General features: G+C 50.6%; 1 protein-coding gene across 20 annotated transcripts in view; it reads right to left on the minus strand.

Annotated features, from left to right (window-relative positions):
- Positions 1 to 14,731, minus strand: part of RAP1GAP2 (RAP1 GTPase activating protein 2) — a 260,021-nt gene that overhangs the window by 19,146 nt on the left and 226,144 nt on the right. For all 20 annotated transcript variants that reach the window (XR_014079510.1, XR_014079509.1, XM_081579971.1 and 17 more), the window contains 4 exons: positions 12,508 to 12,663; positions 6,994 to 7,065; positions 6,394 to 6,480; positions 4,900 to 5,034 (listed from right to left, as the gene is read on the minus strand). Coding sequence is in view for 18 of the 20 variants with exons in the window: in XM_081579971.1 (XP_081436097.1) it covers positions 4,900 to 5,034; positions 6,394 to 6,480; positions 6,994 to 7,065; positions 12,508 to 12,663 (450 nt within the window). In the remaining 2 variants the exon portion in view is untranslated. The remainder of the gene's footprint in view (positions 1 to 4,899; positions 5,035 to 6,393; positions 6,481 to 6,993; positions 7,066 to 12,507; positions 12,664 to 14,731) is intronic.

The following is a 14,731-nucleotide window of genomic DNA, read 5'->3' on the forward strand; positions in this document are numbered from 1 at the left end:
GACATTTGGAAAGGTCTTCTGTGCACTGATCTGAAATCTTAACATTTCCAGCCCTTGGAGTCTCTGACTCATCTATTCTCAATCCACACAACCATCCCTACCTGTCCTCACAGTCTGCTCTCCTCCCAGCCAACCACCTCCGGTTACATCGCCATCCCCAGTCACTAGGGTTTCCCAGCCCTCAGCTTACCACCTGGCTTACCTTCAAATGAGTTCTCCTCTTGGGGAGTCAGAAAAGAGAGAAGGAGTCACTTTCTGGGTACCTGCTCACGTCACTTCATTTCAGCTGGGGAAGGGAGCTGAGTACCAATTAGCATCATGGAGGAAGCATGTCTCCTCTGGGTCAACCATAAACCTTGCATGCTTACAGATGGGTTTTGTGAGTGTTCCAATTTAACAAACTCAAGACACAGTGCCCAGACATGAGCACTAATGGGGACATGCCTACTGGTACCAGGCAAGCACCAGAGGCAGGGGCCTTGGAGAGAAAGATGCTAATTGCTGGCCTGCTGAGATGGCTCCTAATCAGGAAGTACTGAGGTCCATAATGGGTCTTCGGTCCCTCCAGCAGCCCAGTAGGATAAAGAAATACCCCTCTGCATCTCCACCTCGACAGACCAGAGCTCCAAGCTACAGGGCTGCCCTGCCTGTAGGGATTTCTGCAGGGATATCTGCAGCTCGGTGCTCCTCTCCTGCCACTAGGGGTCAGAGAAGACCAGTGCATCACCTACCACATACCCTCAGAGGTTGGGAGGAAGTCACCTGACCACTCCCTGGTTGCCGTGGTCCCAGTTCCACTGACATTGGGTGACCATCCCCTCCATGGTCCTTCATCCCCCTTCCTCATGATGAGGCCAGCAGAGCGTTAGCTAGCTAGCAGGGCTAGCTCCGTGTTTCTTGCTTGGGGTATTAATTCCCTGATAGCTCAGTTGGTAAAGAATCTGCCTGCAATGCAGGAGACCCCAGTTTAATTCCTGGGTCAAGAATATCCAATGGAGAAGGGAAAGGCTACCCACTTCAGTATTCTGGCCTAGAGAATTCAGTCCATGGGGTTGCAAAGAGTCAGACACGACTGAGAGACTTTCACTTTCTTTCACATAGCATGTGGATACATCAAGTATCATCACTCTTTTCCTTTTATTGAGTGCATGCTTCGTCGCTCAGTCATCTCGACTCTTTGCACCCCTTTGGACTGTAGCCCGCCAGGACAAATAAAAACTTCATCAATAGCTGGCAGTGGCTGAGAATGGCATTCGAGAACAGTAGTTGAGAGGTCAGTATTTTTCAGTAACATACACTCCTTTTAAAGAAAAGTCTTCTTGCAAGACTCCAAAAATATGTTCACAGACCTCCAACAACAGTGGTCACTGGACTGTATCTGCAATATACTACCTAGTCCATAGAAATATCTTTTAATGGTGAGTTTTAAGGTAAAAGTTTAGCCTCTATAATTAGAAATATGCACATACAGATAGATAGATACTTATGCGTGCATGAGTACTAAGTCACTTCAGTCGTGTCTGACTCTTTGCGACCCCATGGAATGTAGCCCACCTGGCTCCTCTGTCCATGGGATTCTCCAGGCAAGGCTAGTGGAGTGGGTTGCCATGCCCTCCTCCAGGGGATCTTCCTGACCCAGGGACTGAACCCATGTCTCTTATGCCTCCTGCATTGGCAAGCAGGTTCTTTACTACTAGCACCACCTGCGAAGCACCAGATACTCATCTAAAGCAAAAGTACAAAATTTCAAAGTGTTTGTAAAACAGGCAGATTCCTCAGAATATCTCTGAGCATCATGCCTAGATGCTCATAAACGAACGGTTCTGTTTCTCATGAGAGAAAAGCTTAAATGAGAGCCAAGGGGATTGAAGTAACAGATGAAGAGCTATTCTAAGTAGTGTGCCAGGCAGCACAGCCCAGGGCAGTGATGGGTCTGCCCTGGAGGTGGAGGAAGAACGATCACAGAGGCAAAGGGAGGGAGGGCTGAGATGGCTTTCAGTCCTGGGAATTCTCACTTCTGTTTCCACGTGCCTGTGAGATGAGAAATTTGACAGGAGCTAGATGAAACACGTAACTTTTCTTCCTGAGGTCATTTCCTGCACCATTCCTATGAATGATTCCACGGAGGTCTGGGTGAGGAGTTCCAAGGGAATGCCAGTGATTTTGACACCCAATACCACCCAAGTGGCCCCTAAAGAAATACTAAAACTAGAGACAGTTTCCTGAGCTGGGTTAGACCAAAGGCAAGGTCACAGGCACGGCCCAAACATCAGAACCCTCCAATCTACTGGGCTTCATGCCAATACACCTGGCCTGCCCCCAGCTTGGGAGACATGAGGGCAACGATGGAAGGGACAGGGAGAAAAAGCTCGTGTTCCCAGCAAGGTTTGAAAAAAAAAGCTGATCATAACTGGCAGAGCTCTGAAGGCTTACCCGGTGTGACTGACCATGACATGACTATCCCCTCCCCTTACCAGACAGTGCCACCTCAAAGACAGACAGGAAAGCAGAAAGCAGAAGCGAGTCTATCTTCAGCCTACAGTTGGAAGGATTTAGGGTTGAAAAGATGGATTCCCTGGATTATGGGATCAAAGACGAGCAATGATAAAGTCTTGAAGCATCTCTCTTGGAAAAGCCTTTTAATCGGACCCCCCGGAGTCAAAGATAGATCTACTGCTTCTCCAGCTGGAGGCAAGAGCCTGGACAAATGGCCTCAGGCCTCTCTCCCTTAGACCCACAACCTGTCTGTAGCTGCTGGGGCCATTGTATCCACCATCCACAGCCTACAAGCTTTTTCAGGTTATAGAAACATTTGAAATCTTAAAAACTAATTATTAACTCCTTGATACAGAAAAAAAATAACCTGCAAAACCAAAAGCAACAAAGGCTTCATTACATGTCTCCAGTATACAGCATGATGTTGGCTAGCCGATTGCAGCTCGGAGTCTTACATGAATTACATTGACGGTGGGACTCAGGAACAGCTTGATGTGCTTGCTGTGATGGGGGGTGGGGGGAGCCTACAAAGGTTTTCCCAATTACCTGGTCTCATGGTCACCCCTCTCTTGGCTGGGCTAGCCAACCTGGCTCCCTCCTTCCTCCCCTTTCATCTCATCTCTTATCCTTCATCCCCCTTTCTTCTTGATCTCCCAATTTCTATTTCACCCTGCCTGGCTCTGACCATCAGGACTGAAACAGATGCCCCAGGAATCTCCCACCAGCCTCGGCAAGCAGCTTGGCTCCTACCCTCGCCCCCGTGAGGAATCTCAGCAGCTGGCCCTAACTAGGCCAGCAGAGCCCTGCCCTGCTCTCTGCTGTCCAGCCTGGCAGCCAGGGACAGACCCTAGGCTTGCCCGGGCCAGGCTAGCATGGGTGGAGTTCTAACAGAGTCGGGAACCAGGAGGCAGTGTCATGTAGCTGTTAAGAACACGAGCCTTTGGAATCTGGCAGATCCAGATTTAACTCCCATGTCTGCTGGGTGACTTGGGACAAACTGCTTTGTCTCTTTGAGTCTTAGCTTCCTCACATGTAAAATCACACCCATCATTATTAAAACTGAGTGTGAATTATCAAACCAAAATTATCGTGCCCATAATAACAGCCTTCCTCATAGGGCACAGAGGGCAGTCGTGAGGCTTTTGATGGGATAATGTGCATTAAGCTTTCACTTTCCATGAAAACAGTAATACCAGCTAACAATTCCACTGAGCACTTCTTGTATTCCAGGCCACATGCACTTTTCCAGGCATTATTTCTATGAGTTTTCCCACTGATTCCATGACAGAGGTCCTATTGATCATCCCTGTATTGTTGGTAAGGAATCCACAGCTCAGAGACTTTAAAGACCGTGCCTAGGATCACATAGGGCTGGGATTCCAATATGGGCAGGTCCAACCCAACCCACACATACTGCCACCAAAATGGCAGCTTTACAGATCATTCTGCAATGGGCAATCCAACAGAACACGGACCTAAAAACCAGAAAACCTGGGTTTGAAACAAGGCTCTACCTTTCCTGTAGGGGTAACATTTCGAGCAGCCCTTCGGCCTCACTTCGTCTATCACCTGGTATGTGAGTGAAAAATAATGATTTGGTCAAAAAGTTCATTCGGGTTTTCCCATAAGATGTTATGGAAAAATCCAAATAACCTTTTTGACCAATCCAATAATAAGACCCAAGTTCTGCCAACTGTACAAGATGACAGCCAAGATCAAATTAGAAGATGGGTGTAAGTACTGGGTAGACCAACAAGCACTTGGCAAGCATGTGATGATGAACCTTTTTATCCCGAGTGTCTGTCAAAGCCCAACTTGAATACTTCCAGAGACAGAAGGTTCACTACTTATTTTAGTAGCACTCTCTGGTTAGAAAAGTCTCCACTTTACAATGTCCACGAGGACTTGCCTGTAACTCCATCCCACCGGCCCTGGCCAGGTTCTCCACTGCCCTGTCAGTTGGGAACAACCCTTGCAGTCTCCCACACTGGCTGCCAGAGACCCCTAAGGCTTGTGTCCTTGCCTCTGCTATCCTGCCCTGGGGTCCCAACCACAGAGAGAGGCAGATGAAAGCAGTAATGTTCTTATTTTGCACAGGCTCCTCTCCTGCTGCTAACACTTCCCCTGTCTCTGCCTACAAGACCAGGCCAGGAGGAGATGATATAGATCAAAGAAAGGAGGTAGAAGATGGCCAGAGACACTGTTGGTGCTCTGACCGCGCACATTCCCCGATGCCCCTGCCCTCTGCAAATACCTGTGATGCCCCTGCTGCCCGCGCCTCTCTGGCTGGCACTTGGGCTCTGGGGTCAGGATCATGAGGACTTTGCCCTGCTGTCTTCCCTGGGTCCACCCCCACACACACCTCGCTGCCCTAGCAATAGCCAGCCACTCTTGTGCCTGTACCTTAAAAGACTCCAGGAATCCCCCATGGCCCCCATTCTCAAACTTGTCCTCTTCTGGGCCCAGTCCCAGCATGGCCTGAGTGTGGGCGTGGAGTTCATCGTGAAGGTTGTCCAGGAGGGCAGCCCTCGTCCGGTCCTGTAAGGGAAGAGGGGCGTTGTGAAGCTGGCACTGGTGGTAGAGGTGTGCCCTCTCCCTGGGGTGCTCCAGACATCTGGCCCAAGGGCTGCTATTCTGATCAGTTGCATCCGGGCGACGGTGTGGACCTACCTCCTGTCTGGGATCCACAATTACAAATGCTGCAGCTAACTCAGGCCTTCTGCCCTCTACCCTCTGCCCCTTTTCCCTGGACCATCCCACCCTCCCATGGCTCTGCCCTGATGACTCCCCACCCAGATCTCTGTCCCAGGTGCCACCTCCATGAACCCAATTACCCAGAGCTCTTCTCCATCCAAATGTTCATCCAGAGCCATGTATATAGCCTTCAGTGGGCATGGGGAGGAGGGGTGGAGGGAGGGCATTCACACAGACCAGAACAAGCCCTTCCAGCAATCTAGCCTTTGTGAGCACCTCCAAATAGCAGGTCTACATAGAACCCATCTCCAGGGGTCCCCATGTTAGCAAAGAGCCCAAGCCAAAGGCTCAAGAGCCACCTCACAAACCCACTACCCCATATCCTTATAAACATCATGTCTTTCTGATTTTAACCATTTCCTATGCCCAGTGTAAGCAGCTGTCACTATGTCTTTTGGACTCTCATATAGCTTCTAACTGGCCACCCTTCCTGCCCTCTTCCCCTTCAATCTCCCCTCTCTCCCACACCCTCCTGTATTTTATAAGGGCCCCATCACCTCTAGCTGGAAGCCTTTCTTGATCTGATCCCCCAGCATTACCAAAGGGGCCTCCCACCATTCCAGACCCCACATGAATGCTTAGGCCACATTCAATCCTCTAGAGTCCGTCACAAAGTCGTGCTCTGAATTTACTTGGCCTTTGCTCATGCTGTTTGTTTCTCAAGCCTAGAACAACCATTTTCATTCTTTCTTCCTGGCAAAAGATTCATCAGATATCCAGATTCAGCAGCTCAAGGGCCACCTCCTCCAAGAAGCCTTCCCTGAACATACCCTCCATTCCCCAGATGCAAAAGCGGCCTCAGTACTAGTCTCCATCACAGTCCAGTGCGCTGTATCCTACCTGTGTCCCACCAGCCTACAAGCTCTTTAAGGGCAGAAACTGTGTCTCCAGGATCCCAGGATCCCAGTGAACAGAACAGAGTCCAACACACAGTAGGTGCTGATCAGTGAATGGCTGACGAGACCTAAAGTTTGGATGGAGTTCCCACAAGAAGAAAGAGCTCCATATCAACACAAGGCTGAAGGCTCAGAGGGGCAAACGTGGTGCTTCCCCATCTTAAACAGCCACCAAGAACAGACCCCCACCACACCAAGAAAAGGCTGTCCAGGAGGGCAGGAGGAAGATCAGAAACCACGCTCTCACCTCCAGCTTCGCAAACTTGTCTGACTTGCAGCAAGCATTCTCGGCGTTGGTGAGCTTGGTGAGCAGAAACTCCCTAAACTCTGGGCCCTGGAATAGACAAAACATCCCATTCTTATAGCTGTTATTGCCCAAAGGGCTTCAGCCACAGAAAGAGGCAGGCAGAACAGGGGTCTGGGGAGAGCCCCTCAAAGGTCTGACACCTCATCATCTCAAGCCCAGCCCAAGCCCACCTGCTAAGATACCATCGCAGAAACCAGCTTCCCTGGGGCTGGGAAACCAATCCTCGCACCCCACAGTGGCACTTCCATGACTGCAAGCCATCTGTGCCCAGGGCTCCTGGGACTGGATCATGGCGTAAAAACCCTTCTTTTAGCAGAAAGGCAACCCCAGGGTCAAACAGCCTGACAAAAGGCCCTGTGCAGGCCAGGCTGGAGGCACAAGGAGAGGTGGGGGGAGACCCCACACGAGGAGATTCCCCTGACCCTGCTGAAGGTTCTCCTGAATGTTCTAGCCCAATTCGGCCCCCCTGCAGTCCCTGCCACTCAGGTGTGGAAATCTAGAGTCTCAGATATGAGAGGGGCAGAAAGGAGAATTTCTTACCTTCTGGAAAACAGGGGGGCTGGGCAGGGGTGGGCCGAAGGCGGGCACGTCTTCCCGTGCGGTAACTGCGACCTGAAACACAGAGGGGCTTGGTGTGGGCCAGGAGGGAGGAAACGCAAGCTGAGGATGACGAATGTCCGGAGCCCCGGTCCCGGGGGGTCTACTTCCCTTCTCCCTCTGCCCCTTCCAAGAATACAACAAGGTGCCTCCTGAGCCATCGCCAGCACACCGGAGTCACTGTTCCTAGAAGTGGGACGGCACAGAGCCATCCGCATGCCCTCCTCTGCATTCCCGAGGCCGGAAGCGAGACAGTGGGACAGGGTTGAGGAGCAGCCTGGAACCCTAATTCTAAGCCAGTAACAAGGGCCCAGGAGATGGCATCTCATTACCTCATTTGACTGGGATGCTAACCTTACAGAGAGGACACAGAGAGAATTATCAGCCTTGGATTCCTGATGAGGAACCAGATGCCCAGAGCCATGGAGCCAGCCCTGCAAAGGCTCCAGAGATGAACCTCAGAGATGAACAGAGAATCCAAAGCTTCCCAATCCTGCTCTGGGGCTCTCTCCCACAACACTGACTCCCAAACCTGGCCAGACGTCAAAATCCCTTCAAGTGTTTAAAAATAAATACCAGTGGCATGGGCTCCACCCTGAACCTACTGAATCAGCAGCTCTGGGGTAGAGCCAGGAGCCTGTAACTATTCAAATGCACCTAAGAGTTTCTGTGCCATCAGTGGACTGGTGTTCGGGAGCCCTGGTCTCAGACACAAAGGGTCGGTGAGACTAGGTGAGGCTTGAACTAACAGAGCATCAGAGCCCAGGCTGGGAGTCCTAATTCTAAGGCAGTAACAAGAGCCCAGGAGATGCTATCTCATTACCTCATTCGACTGGGATGCTAACCCTACAGAGAGGACACAGGGAAGCTGGGAATTAGGGGTGGAGGGACACCAAGGTGCTCTGCGTGAGGGTATCCCAGACTCTGGGTGGGGTGTGCACCTCTGGCCCTCCTGATGAGCAGGAACTTAGTGAGAGGGGGCACCGAGGTGCTCTGGGGTCTCCCAGGCTCAGAACAGCCCCCACGCCTGCACCTCTTCTCCATCTCTGCACAGAGGTGCCCTGGTTTCACCTGCTCTCAGCCCATGAGGCTGCAAGCTTCTCTGGAGACTCTGCCCTCTCCCTTCCCCTGGCAGCTGCTGACGTGAGCCCAGCCCTGGTCTGCCGCCAGCCTCCCGGGCCTGTGAAGTAGGGCAGATGCAGAGAGTCTGCCAGGCGGGGTGAGCAGACAGCTAGGAGCCTGGCCAAGGAAAGGCCCTGCCAGGGTCTGGAGGGGGAGGGAGCCAGAGGGGGCCAGTCAATATGACTTTCTCTCCCCAAGCACAGGGCTGTCCTCACAGCTGCCACCACCCCCCACCCCCAACCCCTGCAGTGCCCAGAGTCAGGAATGGTGTGTGTTTGACTGACGTGATTTCTGGCTAGTTCCAGCTGCCAAACTGTTCCCCCTCCACCACCCACCGTGCACCCGTGGCACAAGTCAAGAATTCCACCCGCGGAGCCAAAACTGGGGGGAGCGAAGGGGAAGGCCACTGAGAGGCTACTGATGGGGATGAGGCCAGAGGCCAGGCTCAGCTCTCCCTTCTTCCCATCCCGACGCCCCCTCCTTCTCAAGCTTGCATTAGAGTGGTCTGTGCTGACTGGGGAAGACGTGCTCTTAAATCCACCCCAGTCGCCCAGCCAGGCGAGCCCATGGAAAGGACAGAGGAGCCTTCCTTTTGACGGCCATTCTCGACCCCTACGTGCTCCATCTCCTGATCCCTTTCCAGCCACATGCCTGGGCCTCTGTTGTTCCCTCCTCCTGGGGACGGTTGGGTGGCTGAGTTGAAAGCAGAAGCTGCCTAAAGACAACCTCACCTTCCTGTTTTCTAAATTCAGCCAAGGTCTTCCAGCAGGGGTGGGGGCAGGGCTCAGAAGGAGAAAGGCAGCAGGTGACTCCGGGGAGGAGACTCTTCAGGAGTAGAAAGCAGAAGGAGGCATAGGCCTGTGGGTAACAAGGATGCACCAGGGAGGCGGGGAGCCTCCAGGGACTCCAGGCTTACTAAGATCCTGCCTGTCCAAGCGTGGCCTGGAAGTCTTAGGGGACCACAAGGTTGCCCAAGCAACAGACCAGTAGTGAAGGGAAGGGGATACACAGATAGCAGCCCACTTCCGTGGTCTGTTTCACACAAGATTCCTGATGCTTTTGCAGACTTGAAGAGTCTGGGAGGGGAGGGACTCCTAGTGATAGTTCAGCTGGAGTTTCAAGTTAGCAGGGTAAGGATGATATTCACACGTGAAACACACTCCGATGTGATGTTTCATGTTTCTGGAACTCACACCCCAGGTTGTGAGTCCACATTCCCATCTGCCCTGACAGCTCTGGGACGAAGACCACAGTCAGACATGGACAGGACTCCAGCTCCACTGTCTCCAGGCTCGGTGGCCTCAGGCCTTATGAGACGTAAGCTCTCAGCTTCAATCTGCCCCACTGTGAAACAGGGCTAATGGAAGCCTTCCTGGCTTGGGAGAACTCCAGAAGACTGCTCTCAGGGGCCGAGCACAGTGTCTGGCACAGATCAGATGCCCAGTAAGGGGTAACCATTTTCACGTGAAGCTTTTATTATTTTCCATGCTGACCTGCACCTAATAAAGGACACCCGAAATACTATAGAGTTCCCCCAAACCACTTCTTAATCCACACACACGCCCGTCTTTCTCAACTCCCCCTACTTCCCCTGCTCAGCATGTCAGAACTAGAAGGATTTGAGATTGCCTACTCCAACTTCCTCATTTCACACAGAAGGCAACAGAGACCCAGAGAGGGAAGGAACTACCCTAGGTCACACAGCAGTCAGAGGCAGGGCCAGGACCAAATCCCGGATTTCAGAGCTTCTCAGTCTAGGGACCTTTCCTGCATATTTCCACCTCTGTCCTTCATCCCTTCCTCTTCTTTCCGGTTGTTTGTCCTCCCCAGTGGGGGCCCCTGGGGCACTGCTCAGCCCCCAAGGAAATCTCACCCTCCTTTGCCGTAGCCCTTAGGCCCACAGGGGTGACACTTGGACCCCCTGAAGGATCTAACCATGTCCTCCTCAGTTTGCCCATCACTGGAGTGCTGCTGGGGGCATGGATAAACAAAGTTTTGGGGAGCACCTTGAAAGGCTAATCTTCCTCCCTGCCCCGCCCCCTCCCCGGACCCAACCCCCACTCACAGGTCTTGCCTTCTGGCTTCAGTTCTGTCTGGCAGGTGGAGCCCGAGGTCCCACATTCCATGGGCAGCCCCCTCTCCTTATGAGCTCTGGTTCTCACCCTCTCCCTGAGGACAGTGTGTTTCCCTGGACCAGAGACTGTGGCTGGGGAGACTTGGTTTATAAAGACTTCCAGCATCACCACTGGAGGTGGGGTGGTACTTCCCTGGATCTCTGATTTTTTTTTCTTGTCTTCTATTTTCCCATTCTGCTAAAGCTCTTGGAAACTGAAGAGCCAGTTAGCCGAACCCCATTTCCTATCAGGAACTAAAAGCAGATACAAAACATCCACAAGAGGCTTCATTCGGCCAGCAGACGAGCCATACGTACATATATGACTGATTGGCAGGGCCTGGGAGCCCTCCTATCACACATCTCTGAGGCTCCTTCTAGGCATCCACTGGCTGTTAGAAGACCCAGGTGGCTGTCTGAGTGTCCCAATGGTTGAACTGCACTCACGGCCTCTTCTGTCCCTTCCCTGAAACTGGTTTTTTATGTCACTTCCAAGTGTCCACGTGGCAGGCACTGAATGAAAACACTCACTTCCACTGACAAATTAATCAAGCCGCTGTTTGAAGTGACCACCCGTGTCAGTCAAAGCCTTCAAGGAAACACCCAAACCATGGCTTCTCTAACTTTTCAGCTAAAACTGCTCAACACCAGAAGAGGATTGAACATGGGCATGTAAAGGAATCAGCTCTTCTCAACAAGGGGTGGGGGCATTTTATTCTGTAGCCTCCTATTTGGCTTTCAAGCTGATATGAATTTTGTACTTAATACACTTGGGTTTGTACTACTATAAAAATTATATAACAGGATTATATAACAGCATTTTCTTTCCCAAAATATTCAGGCAAAATTGATACTGTATAAAGATGGCTATGAAGTGCTATGGCCTCAGGAACCCCAGAGACCAGCACTGGCCTCAGCTACTATAGAGAAAACAGAGACCTCCCTGGTGGCACAGTGGATAAGAATCCACCTGCCAAGCAGGGGAGATGGGTTCGATCCTTGGTCTGGGAAGATTCCACATGTCGTGGAGCAACCAAGCCCATGCACCATGACTTTTGAGCCTGTGCTCTAGAGTCTACAAGCCGCAACTACTGAGCCTGTGTGCCACGGCTACTGAAGTCCTCACGCCCTAGGGGCCGTGCTCCACAATGAAAGAAGCCACCGCAATGAGAAGCCTGCACATCGCAACGGAGAGTAGCCCCTGCTCGCCACATCTAGGGAAAGCTGGAGCTCAGCAACAAAGACCCAGTGCAACCAAAAATAAATATAAATAAATGTACAGGAAACATTTCAGGCCTACAGTTTCCTTTTCCCAGGCTCCTTTTCCCTCTCCCTTACAATAGTGATTCTTAACAGGGAGCATGGAGCTCTCTGAGAATTTGAGCTATGGCCTCTCTCCCCAGAAAACACAAAGAAGCATGTGAACTCGACATTTTGTCCTTATCTACAAGGAGTTCAAAGACTATCGAACATCCACATTAAAAACTCTGCCTCAGTCTATCTCCCTAGGATCCCAGGCATCCCAACACCCCTGTGATATAGAGAAACTGTTACCCAGGGGGCTGGACTCATTCCTCAAGGATAAGTGAAGGAGAGGGTTTGCAACACAGCCATAAGGAGTGGGTCAGGTGAGGGCAGCTGAGGCTCAGCTACATCCTCAAGGATTCTGAGCCAATGCGTCAGGAGGCTTAGACCCAGATGTCCACAACCCCAGCCCCTGCGAGTCTTCAAATCGAGATCATTTGCCCAGGATGCCTAAACCAGAGCGCCCATCCAGGGGCTCACCCAGGGGCCCACCCAGGGTCTACCAGGTCCCCTGCTCTCCACCCTTCTCACCATGAACACCTCTCCTTTTTCTTTCTTCCCTTTGTTTGTTACCACCCTCCTTTCTCTCCCCTTTCCTGATAGTCCTCTCCCCTTTTTCTCTTACACTCTTCTCTGGCTCTTCCCCGCTTTAGCAAACAGCATTACCAGATTCCAGATAAGGACCCAGGGAGCTCTTCAACCCTTGAGTTAGAGGTTGGGAAGACCAGGGGGTAGCAAGATGGATGAGGTGACTTCAGTAGGCGCTCTCCAAGAGTCTTGCTCCCAAATCCCAGAAACTCGAGAATTCATGGGAAATCTATCACATTTTTGGAGAATGGTCTGAGAAGCCATGAAGCCCTGGTGTTCCTCGATATTACTTATTCCATGTCCTTCCTCCAACGGGACTTTCTCCTTACCTTGTAGGATGGGGGCTCTGTGCCCGAGTTCTCAGCCTGCACGACAATGTAGGCGTGTAAGAAGTTGGAGGCAATCATGTCTGGGACAAACGGTGTGTTTTCTTCTTGGAAGATGATGGCCACAATGTCATTCCCGATGTGTCTCTTTCTCTGGAGCTAAACAAAAAGGTTTCCATTATTATAAGCCAGTTAGAAACATCATGAAAACAGAACAGGTCTATATAGGAAATTCCTCATTATTCTATCTTTATACATAAACCCTGGAACACGGAGACCTCTCTCTCCAGGGAGCTTTTTCTTTCAATCTTTAGAAGCCACTAAAAAGGAAAAAAATGAGAAAAATGCCTAAGTTGTCAGGACCAAGCTCTACAGCATGTAGAGCCCTGACTCAGGACTCAGGGAAAATGGTTAAAAAGTGAGGCTGGGTTTTGCCCTAGGAGAGCTCACAATTGACCTGGGAGGGACAAAAACACTGGTGGAGCCACCTGAGAACACTAACAAAGCCACTAACAAAGCGATTTAGCAATCGCTAAATCAGTCACTACCCACAAAGTGCTTGATACTATGGGGGCAGAGAAGGGGACAAAGTCAGAGGCCTAATGGTAATCTGAGAAGACTTCCTGGAAGAGGAGATTGGGAGAGAAGGGAGCACTTGATGGAAATGTGGATGAGCAGGAAGGAGGGGCCAGAAGGGAGAAGAACCAGGCTTAGAGAAATATGGGCAACCTGGATTGGTGGTGGTCATGGGGGAGAGAAAAATCTGACCCCGATTTAGGATCCCAGGTTCTGCCAGGTGCTGTCACAGGAGATATCAATCACCAAGCACCTACTGTGTGCCAGGAACCATGCTGGGCTGTTCACATGCATGATTTCAAATGTTGAGGCCCTCCTGTATACCAAATCCTGGCTAGGTATTTATCTAGCTTTGTTCCTTTATTAAGCACCTAGTGCATGCAAACTGTTTCCCATTGAGTTTCCCACTTACTGAGCACCTGCTGTATACTGAGCCCTGTGCTAGGCACTTTTACAAATCATCTCACTTATTCCACACACATCATCCTATTTCTTCAGAGGAAAATTAATATTTATTCAGGCCTTGCTGAGAGTCAAGCCCTGTGCACGTCCCACTTAACAGAGGAGACACTGAGAGCAAAACAGGCAGAGAACGGCCCTCAGTCCTAGGCTGGGGCAGGGGGTGAGGGGGGCCATGAAGGAACAGAGCTGAAGGTAAAACACTGAGCAAAAACCTACTTTGGATACAAAAGGAATCCTGCTCCTATTTGTTTCTGGAACATTCAGTAGTTATATTAGAGCCAAATCACAGTCTCCTTTGCCAATTTCCTTTTTTCCTAAGAAGCCAGGCACTATGTTTATAATATTACATCTGTGCTCCCTCCTGGGTTCCCTGCTCAGAAACAAAAAAGTCCGAGTTTGGGGAAAGGCCCAAGTTCTTTCCTTATCTTCCTAGAGATTAAAATGGTACAAAGGGTGGGACGGGGCAAACGGGGCCACAGCAGGGACCAGCTACTGGTTTCAGGGCTCAATGAGGAAGAAAGCTAGGTTGGAAATTCCCTGGCTGTCCAGTGGTTAGAACTCTGGGCTCTCCCTGCCAAGGGCCCAGGTTCCATCCCTGGTCAGGGAACTAAGATCCTGCATGACGCAGAGCACGGCCAAAATAAGTAAAGAAATAAATTAAATTGCTATTTCTCTATTTTACCATCAAAACAACTCCTCTTCAAAAAAAAAAAAAACTATTTGCAGGGCAGGAATAGAGACACAGATATAGAAAATGGACTTGTGGACCTAGCAAGGGAAGGAGAGGTTGGGACAAATTGAGAGAGTAGCATTGACATATACATACTACCTCATGTATCAAACAGATAACTAGCAGGAAGCTGCTGTATAGCACAGGGAGCTCAGCTCGGTGCTCTGTGATGACCTAGACGGGTGGGATGGAGAGTGGGAGGTGGGAGGGAGGCCCAAGAGAGAGGGGTTACGTGTATACTTATGGCTGATTCATGTTGTTGTACAGCAGAAACTAACACAACATTGGAAAGCAACTATCCTCCAATTAAAAATAATATTTTTATAAAACTGGGAGAATATCTTTATGACTTGAGAAAAGGCAAATATTTCTTAGACAAGATACCAAAAATGCATTAAAAATGTAAAGGAGTAAATTCAAAGCTACACATCATTAAATTTTAAAATGCTGCTTGTCAAA

Source organism: Giraffa tippelskirchi, chromosome 3 (assembly GCF_054371585.1).
Source record: "Giraffa tippelskirchi isolate mGirTip1 chromosome 3, T2T-mGirTip1v1.2.pri, whole genome shotgun sequence".
NCBI classification, from domain to species: Eukaryota; Metazoa; Chordata; class Mammalia; order Artiodactyla; family Giraffidae; genus Giraffa; species Giraffa tippelskirchi.